This window comes from Mustela putorius, unplaced genomic scaffold (assembly GCF_011764305.1).
Source record: "Mustela putorius furo isolate JIRA1106 unplaced genomic scaffold, ASM1176430v1.1 tig00000585_pilon_pilon_pilon, whole genome shotgun sequence".
Classification (NCBI taxonomy): domain Eukaryota; kingdom Metazoa; phylum Chordata; class Mammalia; order Carnivora; family Mustelidae; genus Mustela; species Mustela putorius.
The window spans coordinates 12,436,322-12,450,057 of record NW_025421424.1 but is presented as its reverse complement, the minus strand read 5'-3'; the positions used below and the strand labels follow the sequence as shown (position 1 = coordinate 12,450,057).

At 44.0% G+C, this 13,736-nt stretch overlaps 1 protein-coding gene across 2 annotated transcripts; it reads right to left on the bottom strand.

Moving 5' to 3' along the window:
* Window positions 1–1,543: 1,543 nt before the first annotated feature.
* Window positions 1,544–13,178, bottom strand: HENMT1 (HEN methyltransferase 1). Of its 2 annotated transcripts, none has more exons than XM_045081968.1 (7): window positions 12,858–13,178; window positions 10,458–10,586; window positions 8,466–8,578; window positions 7,704–7,838; window positions 5,467–5,646; window positions 4,619–4,793; window positions 1,544–3,752 (listed from the first exon to the last, which is right to left on the bottom strand). In XM_045081968.1, the coding sequence occupies exons 2-7, from the start codon at window positions 10,566–10,568 to the stop codon at window positions 3,318–3,320; spliced, it is 1,149 nt and encodes a 382-aa protein (XP_044937903.1). In that variant the 5' UTR covers window positions 10,569–10,586; window positions 12,858–13,178; the 3' UTR covers window positions 1,544–3,317. The 2 variants fall into 2 exon arrangements, with proteins under 2 accessions (XP_044937903.1, XP_004777571.1); XM_004777514.3 differs by lacking the exon at window positions 12,858–13,178 and adding an exon at window positions 12,712–12,837.
* Window positions 13,179–13,736: the final 558 nt, after the last annotated feature.

Here is a 13,736-nt window from a genome sequence, read left to right as displayed (position 1 = left end):
GGAGCCCAATCCGGGGCTTGATTCCAGCACCCTGAGATCATGACCTGAGCTGAAGGCAGATGCTTAACCAACTGAGCTACCCAGGTGCTCCAAGAAAAGTGATCATTAAAATGAATACAATCGATGAAAATGAATTAATAAAATATACTGCTAGTGATAAAGGAAGCTCATCAAAAAATTGTCGATCATGTATGTAAAATAGTATCAGAAAATAAATTATAGTCCACTGGAATCCTATGAGGAATGGTGGGTAGGGCTGTTCTCGTCAAGAAAGTATTGAATGAGGGGCAGGGAGTTTCACGAAGATGGTGTTGGGGGCAGGTCTAAGGAAAAAGCATAATAAAGATTATAAAGCTTACTTTAAGGTCTATGTAGTTCTGCATTATCTTCATTTTTACAGTCTTACTTCAACAGTTTTTGAAGATTATATAAGTGAGTTTACAGTTTTTAATTGGCAGGGCTGTTCTTTTGGGTTCTGGAGGGAGACTAAATGTAAGGTAGAAACCACCTTCCTCATGAAGATTTCAAGCCCCTTAATAAGTTTTAGCCAGAGCTTTCAACTTCTTTCTTATTCTGCTTCCTGTTGCTCACCGGTCTCTGAAACCAAAGGCTTCTCAAATCAGTATTTAGCACTGTTTATTTAACAGAAAATTTGTTTTACCGAACATACATAACAAGGGACACATACACAGGCAGGAGTTCCTCTATAGGAAAGCAAAGGGAAGCTTCTTAAGGACTTTTAAACATCTCCCCCAGAAAGGGCAGCCTACATGGAGGAAAAGAATGTATTGATAACAAAGCAGGATTCAAAATTTTAAAATTCCCTCATGTCCCCTTTCACAGGAAGCTGCTGGAAAATAGAGTAAGGATGAAGGGGAGGTAGCCATCCAACACTGCCCCCTGGGGGATAGTTTTACTTGAGCTGGGAATGCACTGGGAGGTGAAGTAAAAGGGAGAGCAGCTAACATTCTGAACAGTGACTGGGGTCCCTGGGTGGCTGAGTGTGTGAATTGGCTGCCTTTAGCTCAAGTCATGATCCCACAGTCCTGGGATTGATCAAGCTCCAGGTCAGACTCCCTGCTCAGTGAGGAGCCTGCTTCTCCCTCTCCTCTCCCCCCTTTACTTTCATTATCTCTGAAAATATTTTAAAATTTGAGATACTGAGAACATAAGCTGGGGCGGGGGTGGTGTGCAGAGAGCAAGAGCCCGATGCAGGACTCCATTCCAAGACCCTGGGATCATGACCTGAGCCAACAGCAGACGTTTAACTGAGACGTTTAACCATTGAGCCACGCAGGTGCCCCTCAAAAAGAGTGGCTGGAGAGAACTAGTCTATTTCAGCAGGTCCCTCCACTGAGATACCTGAAATCTGGGTAGAACTTTACACTTTTTGTATATAAAGCAAAGATACTCTTAAGTAGCAACGCTACTTTGTAAAGATTTCATCAGAGACAGATGTCAGCATAAGCACGGGGAGAGGCAGGCAAAGCAGGCTCCCCACTGAGCAAGGAGACTGATGGCTGACTAGATGGATCCCAGGAACCTAAACCATGACCTGAGCTGAAGGCAGACACTTAACCAACAGCCACCCAGGCGCCCCTAGAGTTGCCACTTTTCTTAATCAGGTATTGGATGGTTTAGTCTCAGCCTTGAACGACTGCTCTTCACTTTCTAGACCTGCAACATGCCTTGCTATGAGGACTGGCTGCCTGGATAAGGACATGCCCATATCTAACATTTCTCTAATATTAACACGGCAACCTTATAGGGAACATTCCTCTGGGCCAGGTGGTCTCAGTGCTGTAACTCTATGCAGTTACTGTCCCCAGGATGCACACAAGTGAGTTAAAACTTCCCCTAATAAACCCAACTTTGACTGGGTTTACAACAATATGAAAGAAAGTCTAATTGCTTTTGTCCCTTTAAAATGATCTACATTTCCATGCTGCTAAAGAGTTAATAAGTGTACATAGCTTTTTAAAACTGCCAACTATGGACAAAACAGCTGCCTTTAGTCTGTATGTTAGTGGAACACACATCCACTTTCTCTCTGGTCACTTTTCCACCTCAATTTCTAGAGCTCAGTAGTTGGCGCTCTACAAGAACACCTGACACCAGGTTTTAGACATTGATGAATCTTTCCATACCTGCATCAAAATGAGAAGGTGAGGACAACAGGACAAAGTGCTGGCCTAAGCTTGAAACCTAGGTTCTAACATATGAAAAGGAAGCCATATGTGTTAGAAGTCACGCAGAGGCCTAGACAGACCGACAGGGCCTTTTGTTAGGGGAGGGGGCATGGAGTATACCAAGAGTGCGTCCTCAGGTCCTATGTATTCAAGAGGGAAAAATAAGTCTAGAAAGGTGGGGGGTGCGGGGACTATGAAGAGCTGATTAACAAGCGGTTGTGTGATCAGATTCTATTCTTAAGTCCCTTCTTTCCCTGCCCTTCCCCCTCAAATCCACTTTCTACTTATCAACACTTCAAAGAATCAAGCTGAGAACTATGGCCTCAGGAGGCCTTTCCTAGGCACCCACACTCCACAACCAGCTGGCCCCTGGTTAATGAGGATATGCCACTCGTGGCAGACTGGCAAGTGGCCAAAGGTCCTATGCTCCGGGTTCCTTCCCAGAGAACATTAGACATGAACTGAGAGCACATACTAGCCCAGAATAAGAAACTACAGCTCCCAGCTTTCCTGAGTGGTAAGGTGATCCTTCTATCTGCTCGGACAAGGAGCAAAAGAGTGGTATAGAACCAGCCTTACCAGAAAGCCAGCTCATGGCCGGTCCCTTTCTTTGCTCTCTCTTTGGAATAGGACTTGGAATATTCAAGTGGTAACAAAAAGTCCTCCCTGAGATAGTCACAACAGGAAGGCAGATGAATAGGTCCTTTTGGTGGCAGAGCCTGGTCAGCTAACCTCTATACTCAGGTCTGTGATTTAAACCAGTTTTCCCCCCAATGTGAAGCTCTAATTCTCCACTGCTCTGACCACCCTGGTTCTATGCAGTAAACCACCAGGGAGGAGGCTGCTCTTCAAACACTTCCTGTATGATGTTTTAGGCAAGTATTATAGTACAGGTTAGAACTTAGCCCAAAGGAAGTATACAGAATCCTATGAATTTAAAACTACTTATTCCCTGGGGAAAAGTTTTATTTGATAATCCAATTTGCTTAAAAAAAATTTTTTTTTTAAAGCCATATTCAACATGGGTCTAACAAACATGAACAAGCACATTATGGGCCCCCCACCGCCCTACAAAAAGCCTATGAAAAAACACACGGTTAGAGAGAATTGCAGACTAGGCTGCCTCACTTAGGACTCCAGCGCGGGGCTGACTAAATGCTCATCGAAGAGGCGCTGTGTGCGGTGGTCAACCAACTCCACCTGCACCGCGGTCTGATCTCCGTTCAGCCGCAGCCCCTCCGCGAGCACCGTGCGCAGCTTCTCCGTGCTGCCCGCCACCAAGCGGTTCACCTTCGGGTACGCGAGGAGTCTTTCCAGCGGCACGTAGAACTTCTCGCCCACACTGTACGGCTTGGGGGACTGCTCTATTTCGGCCCTTTGAGCTTCTGTTAACCCGTGCGGCGGGGTGCAGCTGCCGAGCGGTACCACCCGGCCGCCTTCCTTTCTCCTTGGACCCCGGAGAAACCGGCTTTTCATCAGGTCGATGGCTTTCACCGCCTCAATACTCAGAGTAAACCGGAAGTATTTGCTTTGCTGTAAACTCGGGTATGAGGTGGTATAAACCTGAAGGAAAAATTACCAAGAGGTTTCATTTCCTTAGGAACTTGTTAACCACATTATGAGCTGGGTATTAACTACACACAAGTATCGAATCCTACTAGCCACGCATGCCACGATATCATGGGAATCAAACCAGAGGTACAGACATTAACATCTGAGCTGCTGTAAAAATTCTAATGATGGGGTTGCCTGGGTGGCTCAGTGGGTTGAAGCCTCTGCCTTCCACTTGGGTCGTGATCCTGGAGTCCTGGGATCGAGCCCCACATCAGGCTCTCTGCTCAGCAGGGAGCCTGCCTCCCCCTCTCTCTCTGCCTGCCTCTCTGCCTACTTGTGATCTCTGTCTGCCAAATAAATTAAAAAAAAAAAAAATAGAAAAAATAATTCTAATGATCGAAGTCTCCCAAAGCCAGCTTTCCACCAACTCACACCAACACAATGTTCCTTCTTGATATTAGAGGGAAATGGGTAAAAAGATTCTTAGTAGGGCAATGTGCTTATTCTTCAACATATCTCCTGAAACCAAAAGGGCCTGAGAAGGTTGGAGGTTCAGGTGTTATACTCAGTTCCTGGGCCATGCCATGGAGGAGTGCTGCTGATCCTAATGGATTACTGGGGGGCCGGGGGTGGGGTTGCTGGCATATTAGCTTGAAAACTTTCCAGGACTGCTGCTCTTTCCCTGTAATGTGCTTTGAGACATTGCAAGAGGCCGGACGGTCTCTAGGGCGAAGTAGACCAACCCTGAAGGCAGTTGTGAGCATGAAGGATTCTAAGCACATTTACATTTATCTCTATAGTGGGGACCCTTGCAAAATTCACATCCTAATCCATGTGCTTCTTACCCTGGCCGTTACCTCCCAAAGAAAACTCACAACTTCATAAACGTGTTCCTCTGGCTCTGAAATGCTCAATTCAGTTGGCTTTGTGCTGTTTTTCTGGAAGACCCCAATTTGGGTACAGTATCCAACATGCTCAGCTCCTGCTGGTGGATCCCCCACACCAGAAAACTCTACAGAGTAATTGTAGAGCTTTGCCACATCCAAAGCCCTGAAATTAAAAGAAATGCATTTCTGAAAGGTATGGTTAGATTAAAAATCGCCAGTAGATAGAAAAATACAATGAGCTAAAATACTTCCCAAGTTGCAAATTATTACAGCAACACATAATGCCACTGGGTTTTCTTACTTCTGAGGAGACTTTGGGGTCCTAAGTCTATTTCCACGTAATCTCAAAAATATGGAGAAAGGGAGAGTTAAGGAGCAGGATGTAGGCATGAAAAAGGAGATAAATGGCTACAATCCCAACTCAAATTTGGGTTTGCAGTCATGCCAGAGACGTGACCATCTGTCCATCTGTCAAGACCCTGGCAGGGAACACTTGGGCAGGGCATGGGAGCTCACCCTCACTGCCCTACAACCCCCTCCCTATTTTGTTTCCCTATCTCCACACCAACACTCCTACTCCTTGTGCCTTCGTTATCAGAAGTCACCTGGTACCCCAGACTTTGTGTGGCCGCCTGAGACCTACGAAATCAAAAACTTCCATTTATTTTGCCCAAATATCATGGTCCTTTTTATATGTCAAGCTGAATTTTGGGAAATTTTATTAGGATAATAAAACTTTCATAATGTGTGCATCAAGACTGACTTTATAGCATTTTAAACTCCTGTGGGGTAAACTCCCCCCCCACACACAAAATTCATAACATTTATGAACTCACCACATCTGAAACTGCTTTCTGTTCCACTCAAATCTGTGATCTGGATCTCTAAAGGTTGATGCTGGAAACAGGGGATTGAATTCAGAGTTTGGTGTGCTGATGACAACCATACCCGGAGAAAAGTACCCAAACACGACCTCAGGAAACTTGGCCAGATCTTCAGAATCTAAGTGTTCTATCCTGAAATGGTCAATGGGAAAAACAATGCAATTATTTTCCTAGCTGATTTAGCAAAAGCAATTTCTATCTCTAGAAATCCTTTATCCCATTTGAATTTATGTAACAGTATTTATTGGACTTGAAACCAACTATTCCTATATCCTCACCCTGCCCTTGGACCACGTTGCCCTCTCTTTCGGGGGTCTGGACCTCACTGTCAGTAACCAGAAGTATGAGCATTAAGTGTTAGCTCCCCAGGAGGCCTGCAGTGCTAGGAGACCAGAATAAATGCCTCACAAAAGCTGTGGGTTTCAGCATCAGATCCCAGCAGATTCTCACCCGCACCCAAGGACCAGATCAACTGTCCCAGTACAGGCAGCCACTAGGGAGCCATTTCTATCCTGATGTTGTATGTTAATCTAACCCACTTCTATCTTTGCCTTAAAGAGGAACAGGAGAGGCAATTTGACACTGAGTGTATGCCTGAAAAATGTTAAGTTTCCAAAGACAACAAACTGATGTGATTTTTAGGGCAAATGTGCCCATATATCTCCCCATAACCACTCGGCAGGATGGTGACGGGAAGGAAACAACCATTCAGACCAGTAAGAGAAGACACATAGGTAAAGGACTCAAACTCAAGTCTTCAGTTTAGCTTTTTTGCAATATCAATGCAAATACTACACATCAAAATGTGTAGTTAGAGCTACAGTGCACTTAGTGAAATTTATTGCTTTAAATTCACACATTAGAAGACAAAAAAAAAAAAAAGTCAGTGCATAAAAGTGTAAAGACAATGGAAAAAATAGACCAAAACTCTGAACCAGAAAATCATATGACCCAATAATCCCACTCCCGGGTGAAATGAAAACTTGTGTTCATGCAAAACCTGTTCTGTGAATGGTCTCTCATCTCCATACTGGAAACCCAAATACCCTTAAGTGCTTGAAAAGGTGGTACATCAAGAAAGGAATACTCAGAAATAAAGAAAAAACTGCCAGGAAATTAGATAAATCTCAAAAGGCATTCACTGGAAAAAAAAAGTTTCAGAAAATTACATACTGTATGATTATTATAGTGTTTCTAAAATCTATGCTGCAAAATGGGTGAGTGCTTGCCAGGGGTGAGGAAAAGGTGTGGCCACAAAAGGACAGCCTAAGTTGTTTGGATAATGGAACTGTTGTGTGCCTTGACTGTAAGTTACACTAAACTATATGTGTTAAAATCCACAGAAATATACCTGTGCTCAAATGTATTTTTAAAGATTTTTATTTGTCAGAGAAAGCACATGAGCACAAGCAGGGGGAGCTTCAGGCAGGGGGAGCTTCAGGCAGGGGGAGAAGCAGAGGGAGAACAAGGCAGAGGGAGAAGCAGGCTACCCACCTAGCAAGCCTAGCAAGAAGTCCAAAGCGGGACTCAATCCCAAAATCCTGGGATTATGACCTGAGTTGAAAGCAGACGCTTAACTGAGCCACCCAGGTGTCCCCACTCAAAAATATTTTACTGTGTTTAAAAATTAAGTAAGGGAGCCTGCTCAGGGGACAGTCTGCTGCTTCCTCTCCTTCTGCCCCTCCCCCTGACTCATGCTTTCTTCCTAGCACTCTTGCACTCTTGATCTCAAAATCCTTTAAAAAATGAGGAGAACTTGAATAGGTGAACCTGAATAAAAGGTATTCCTGGTACTATTTTTGCAGCTTCTCCATCTGTAAATCTGAAACTAAAGCCAATCCTGTCAAGTAATCTGCTTTACAAATAAATTTGAAGATTACAATTTAAATCTTGTTAGGAGACCAAATTTACTGAGAATTCTGATTTCCTTTTTTTTTTTTTTTTTTTAGATTTTATTTATTTATTTGACAGAGAGAGAGATCACAAGTCGGCAGCAGCAAGGCAGGCAGAGAGAGAGGAAGGGAAGCAGGCTCCCTGCCGAGCAGAGAGCCTGATGTAGGACTCGATCTCAGGACCCTGAGATCATGACCTGAGCTGAAGGCAGAGGCTTAACCCACTGAGCCACCCAGGCACCCAGAGAATTCTGATTTGTAGTAAACTTATACAGTAAGAATAGGTTTAATACTTACAATTCAATACATGTTATCAAGTCAAATCCACACAAACGGGAATCTTTTTGTACAGCAGAACCACGGTACAAGGTTATAGTCAAATCTAGTTCCCGAGGAATGATGTAACTCCCCACTCCTGGAGACAACCTACCCCTGTAAAAACAGAAGGGATATTAACACTGTAATCTTTCAGAATCTCACCAGCAGTAGAATTCTGATTATCTGATCCTCTGATCATTATCTACCGAAATGAATTTTCCAAGACTTGAGGTATTAAGAAGGAGGTCTTAGGGTTAACTTTCTCATAGATTACTGGCCAATGAGAACAAGACTGAATAGTGCTGATGCTCTCGCCATTTAATACTTTTGGTCTTCCAGCTCCCTGTGGATCAGTGATTAACTTTCTTTAGAAGAAAAAATGTCCTGAAAAAATCTGCTGTCAATATATATAGGAGACTGGGGAGCTGCTCAGGCTTAAATTGAAAGAGGTCTGGGACAATGTCAATCCTCTAATTGAGTTCTTTTGGTGTCCAGCATTAAGACTTTGCCATTTGAAAATTGAATCTATAATACTTTGTCTACTATAATTTCTTGACAGGCTTTACTTTCTACATTGGCAGGAAAAACTACTGTATCATTCATGATGTTATGGCACAGTCAATCGGTGACCTTGAGGCTCCTAGGGCCAATCTTTCAAAATCAGCTGTATAAAACTGACCCTTCCTCATAGTGCCACTAGTTTTAGATTAATGCACCATACTTTCAGAAACTTGGTATTACCCTCCCCATTCAAAGGGTTTGGCAGCAATATCTACTCCAACAAGATACTGAACGCAGCGGTGGTATTTCAGCATCCATAGAAGTGTGGCGTCCCCGAAGCCCAAGTCTGCAATCTACAGATGAAACAGAGCATTGGAGACATTATTGCCAGAAGTTAAATAGGACCAAAAACTTTAGAGAGTAAGTGGCTATCAGAATTAACCATATAATTATGTCAAGATCTTTTTGGTAGAAAAAGGTACACAAAAAGGAAGTTAACCTGAAATGTTAAGAGATGAGTGGGCAGGGAATAAGCTGTGTTAGTGTTTGGACTGTAACGACTTCAGATGAGTACCAGGCACCCAGAACACCCCACATGGTAGGCAGTTACCCTATAAAACACAACTTTGAACGTCTGAGCAGCTTCTAACTTAAGTGCCTAATCTTGACCAATGTTTTAGGGATTTAGGTCCAGTGTTAACCTAATCCCCTTAATGAACATTTGTATGTATTCTTAAATGGACTTCTTAATTATGCACTAAAGTCTTCATTAATCACTAAGCACTATCACCTAAATTTCTGATTCCACCTTAGGAAATTAATACTTATAAAGTTTAAGGGCACCCAATCCCAAAAATATCCCAAATCAGCTTCTAGGGTAGCTGACTGGCTCTAATCCAGCCTTAAGGGGGCAGCTGCCTTCAGCCTTAAGTGGGTATTTTTGGATACTAAGACATGAAAGATACCATATTATCTTTTTTTTTTTTTAAAGATTTTTTTTTATTTATTTGTCAGAGAGAGAGCGCATGAACACAGGCAGACAGAATGGCAGGCAGAGGCAGAGGGAGAAGCAGACTCCCTGCCGAGCAAGGAGCCTGATGTGGGACTCGATCCCAGGACGCTGGGATCATGACCTGAGCTGAAGGCAGCTGCTCAACCAACTGAGCCACCCAGGCGTCCCAAGATACCATATTATCTTAAGATGCACAAAGTGTTAATTCTGGAACAGACTAAAGTTTACCTCAAAATTCATTCTATCAGAAAACCAATTATAGCATTTACTAAGCTGCTTCCAAAAAAATAACAATTCCCTCCTGGAAAATGGGATTATAATTATACCTTAGTAATAGGCCCATTCAATATATACATTCAATCCAATTTTTCCTCAGATGTGTTTCATTTTTTACCTTTAATATTTTAGGTAAACCTCACAATTTACTACAATATTGCACTCTTAGCCATAAGCAGTTTCCTTTCTGAAGCTGGCACATTTATGGACAGTAGGAGAAGGGTTACATGGCATTAAAAAAAAGAAAAAAAAAAAAAACCCTAGTCTAGGAGTGCCTGGGGGCTCCATTGTTTAAGAGTCTGTCTTCAGCTCAGGTGATGATCCCAAGGTCCTGGGACAGAACCCCACATTGGGTTCCCTGGTCAGCCAGGAGTCTTCTTCTCCCTTTGCCTCTCCCTTTAGGCTTGTGCTCTCTCATTCTCTAAAATCTTTTCTTAAAACCTAATCCAAAAGCAAACTACAGCCTTAGGAAGCTTTAAACTGCTGTTTACATAGTGCACTCAATTTCTTGTTAACCTAAATTTAGCTCAAGCTTCTCCTTCCCACAGACCCCTGAACTTTACCCTGCCCTCTCTGAAGATAGAAGTAACTGTATTTACAGGATAGACTTAGGTTAATACATTATACTATCCAATCATACCACCCTTTTGTCCCACTCCCCCACAAATCAGTTCTATTTACTCTAGAGAAAAACGTTTTCCCCCCCAACTACTGATGCATGCAGATCTTATGGTCAGTGTTCTCCTACTGCACTAATCCCTTTCCTTCCTTGCAATACATCTTCAGATGAGACCGGCGCATTCAGGGTGGTGGTATGGCAGTAGACTGCAACGCATCTTAAAATAGTCTCTGCTGACCTGCCAAATGCTTAAGTAGAATTTTCTTGTATTTTGACTATAAGTTGATAAGACAGGCTTCTAAGTGTTTGGAAAGAAAATACCTACCTTCTTGTGTCCATGTTGATTCACTAAGTTTTTAACAAAGTAGTATCTCTGTTCATACACTGGTGGTTTGAACTCAATCACTTTCTTGCTGAGAACTTCACAATGATCCATACTGTTGCTACTGTTGCCCTGAAGCAGAAGGGAGGTGTTCTAAATCATGCACAGCTTCAGAAATTAAGAAAAAACCAGCCTCATTTCCCAGTTACTTGGTACAATACATTGGCCTTTCAACCTGTCCAAAAATCACTCAGTGGTACTGCATTTCCTCCATGGTTCATCCAAGCCTCCAGTCTTATCTTTTATTAAGTGATAATATGGCTTTAAGCTTCTGAGGGCTTATTAGAGTCAGCTGGAGGGAAAACTAACACTTTTAACAATTCTAAGTCTCCTAGCCACAAGGGACCTTTAATGAACTGCCAAAGCCTGGAATATAGGTCGGCTAGAGACAGACTTGTTGACCAAACTAAGGAAAGGCTCCTGTAAACGGTCTTCTCATTAGGCCTTGACCTAGACACCATCCTGTCTTGGGCCTGCTTAGGCCAGTTTCTTGCAAGAACCCTACCAAGTCAGCTTAGAGAATTCCCCACCCTTAATCTCACAGTCTGATAAAATTCCTTACCACCACCCCTTAATAATCAGATCCCCCAGAGATACCCTATCAAGAATCCTGTTAAATGCTGCTTAATACCCAAAACTCTGGTGGTCTCTTCCATGCACTCAGCCCCTCTGTGGATGCTGTAGCCATCTGCTGATGGCTACAAATCCCCGGCAGCTGAAAATGGGAGTTTTCACCATCTCTCCTCTATTGCAATGCTCTTGTTGCTGTAGTCCTGAATAAAGACTTTCAATTTAGTCTTACTAAGGCATTTTTCAAGTGTTCAGTAACCACATGTGGCATGTGGCTACCTATTGGACAGCACAGACTCCTAATGTTGTTCTCAGTGATTCTTTTTTCCTGGAAATTTCCTAGAAATGCAGACTCTTAGGCCTTACCCCACACCTCCTCAATCACCATCTTCAGTGAACAAGATCTTTGGTGGATCCAAAATCACATTATCACTTAAAGAGTATTTTTAAAGTAGATTTTGCTACTTAAAATAACTGATACTAGGGCGCCTGGCTGGCTCAGTGGGTTGAGGCCTCTGCCTTTGGCTCCCGTCGTGATCCCAGGGTCCTGGGATCCAGCCCCATATTGAGCTCTCTGCTCAGCGGGGAGCCTGCTTTCTCCTCTCTCTGCCTGCCTCTCTGCCTACTTGTGATCTCTGTCTGTCAAGTAAATAAATAAATTCTTTAAAATAAATAAATAAATAACTGATACCCTTTTCACTTCATGTACACCAAATGTGGAATTTTACCTTTTGTATATCCTTGTTCGATCTCATCCAACATCCCAAGAGATGCTAGGAGCTAAATTTGATGGGATTTTACTTTTAACTACCTCACAATCCATCTCAGGGATACCTCTTGAGAGTCATACAAACAGGTTTAGGAGCAGCATTACCTGTTTGTTTATTTCAATTTTGTTAAAACAAGAAAACAATGTATCCTTCAAGCTCTATGAACCAGCCATGGCTCAGCTGTAAATACAAAACAGCAGTTTTGTAAAGGAGCCCGAGCACAAGAGGCGCCTAGATCAACCAGGGTCAGAGCAAGTTTTCTCCCCTCTTTACATGTTATCATTTAATTGACTGAATTTGCTTAATAAGTATGGCTTCAGACAAAACAAGCTCAGAAAGCCCAAGCCATCTTTCATCAGGACAAACGCAGCTAAATGCAGTAACAACTCTTCTTCCCTTTTCCCTGTTAGATTCGATACAATCTGAACAATCCTATGAATTAATGACTATTTCTTAAAAGCCCTCAAGTTTATTATCCGCTTCATCATCTTTTAATCAGGCTCCAGCATTTAAGTCACGACCCTGCGATCAAGAATCTCATGCTCTACCCCATGAGACCAGCAGGCACCTTCAAATTGCCTTCAATCACTTTCTCACACATAATCAACAAATGAAATTTCGGGGAGGAAAAAAAAATGCCCCAAGTAACTGAGAAGCTAAAAACACTTCCCAAACCCAATTCACTGATGGACTTGAATTTCAATTTGGGTTCTCAGCCTAAAATGTAAGCTACGTGCGTGTCAATTACCGACCTTTGAGTTACTAAGTCGTATCTCGCCCCGCTCCCCCCAAGTGACGTAATGTCAGAGTCCTCGAGTCCTCCCAGAGCATGAATGCCTGGTCTCCGCACGTCTTACCTCCCAAGGGAAGCACCAGCGGGAAAGCAAAGCCCTGCGAACTCCCCCTGCCGGCCCGCAGCCGCCGCTGTATTTAACTTCAGGCCCCGCCCCTGCGCCCCGCCGGCGCCGCCTCGCAGCGCGACGCTCCCCGCCCGCAGCCGCACCTGAAGCGCCCACCCCTGCGCCGCCGCCTTTCCCGCCGCAGTCTTGGCCTGTGGCCCGAGGCGTCGCTCGCGGGCGGACGCCCAGTCCTGTGCCACCGGGCTCCGGGCTGCTAGGCGTCGGTTTTGCGTCTCTTTAACGGCCGCGGTGGCGCATGCCCCGAAGCCATTTTCGAGGAGCCCCTCTGAACCGCGGAGGAGACCGCTGTCCCCGCCGCGTCCCCCACCGGCGCGTGGCCGCGACCCGGCCCGGCCCGGCCCGCTGAGAGTCGAGACTGTTGGACCGCGGCGGCGCCGCACCAGGCCTACCTGGCCTCCCCCAACACCCCCACCCCGACATCTTTCTTTATACTGAAGACGGTATTTAAAGTGGTGGCTTGGGCTTCCTCTGGAATTTACTCATTCTTCCCAAGTACCTTCCCAGTGAACGTGAGGTATACATGTTAATAAACAACGGCGCCCTCTTGTTAATAGGTCTTCTAATACAGGGGTCTCAGCCAAAAGCTCGGAAGGGTAGAGAGAAAATAATTTTTCCTCCTCTCGAGGATGATTCCATTTATATGAGGTACCTAAAGTAGTCAAATTGCCCGAGACAAAGAAGAATGGTGGTTGCCAGGGAGGGGCTTGGGGTGGAGGGAAGGAATTGAGTGTTGACGGCTAAGGAGTGCAGAACTCGGTTTGGGGTGACGGAAGAGGGCCATAGATCGACGGTGGTGATGGGTGCACGACAGTGTGGACGTACTTAATGCCACTGAACTACACACCTAAAATGGGAAGTTTTAGCACAAAATATAGACTTGTTGAATCAGTACCTTATACACACACCTGGAAAAAAAATTGTTATGTATATTTTACCACAATTTAAAAATAAAGAGATTTTTT

Excerpts from the sequence above, each read along its gene's own strand:
- HENMT1 (XM_045081968.1), bottom strand. The coding sequence starts at position 10,568 with ATGGATCATTGTGAAGTTCTCAGCAAGAAAGTGATTGAGTTCAAACCA. Across the intron at positions 7,839-8,465 it reads AAACCCTTTGAATGGGGAGG|GGGTAGGTTGTCTCCAGGAG; the intron begins GTAATACCAAGT and ends CTGTTTTTACAG. Across the intron at positions 3,753-4,618 it reads AGGAACACGTTTATGAAGTT|GTTTATACCACCTCATACCC; the intron begins GTGAGTTTTCTT and ends TTTTTCCTTCAG.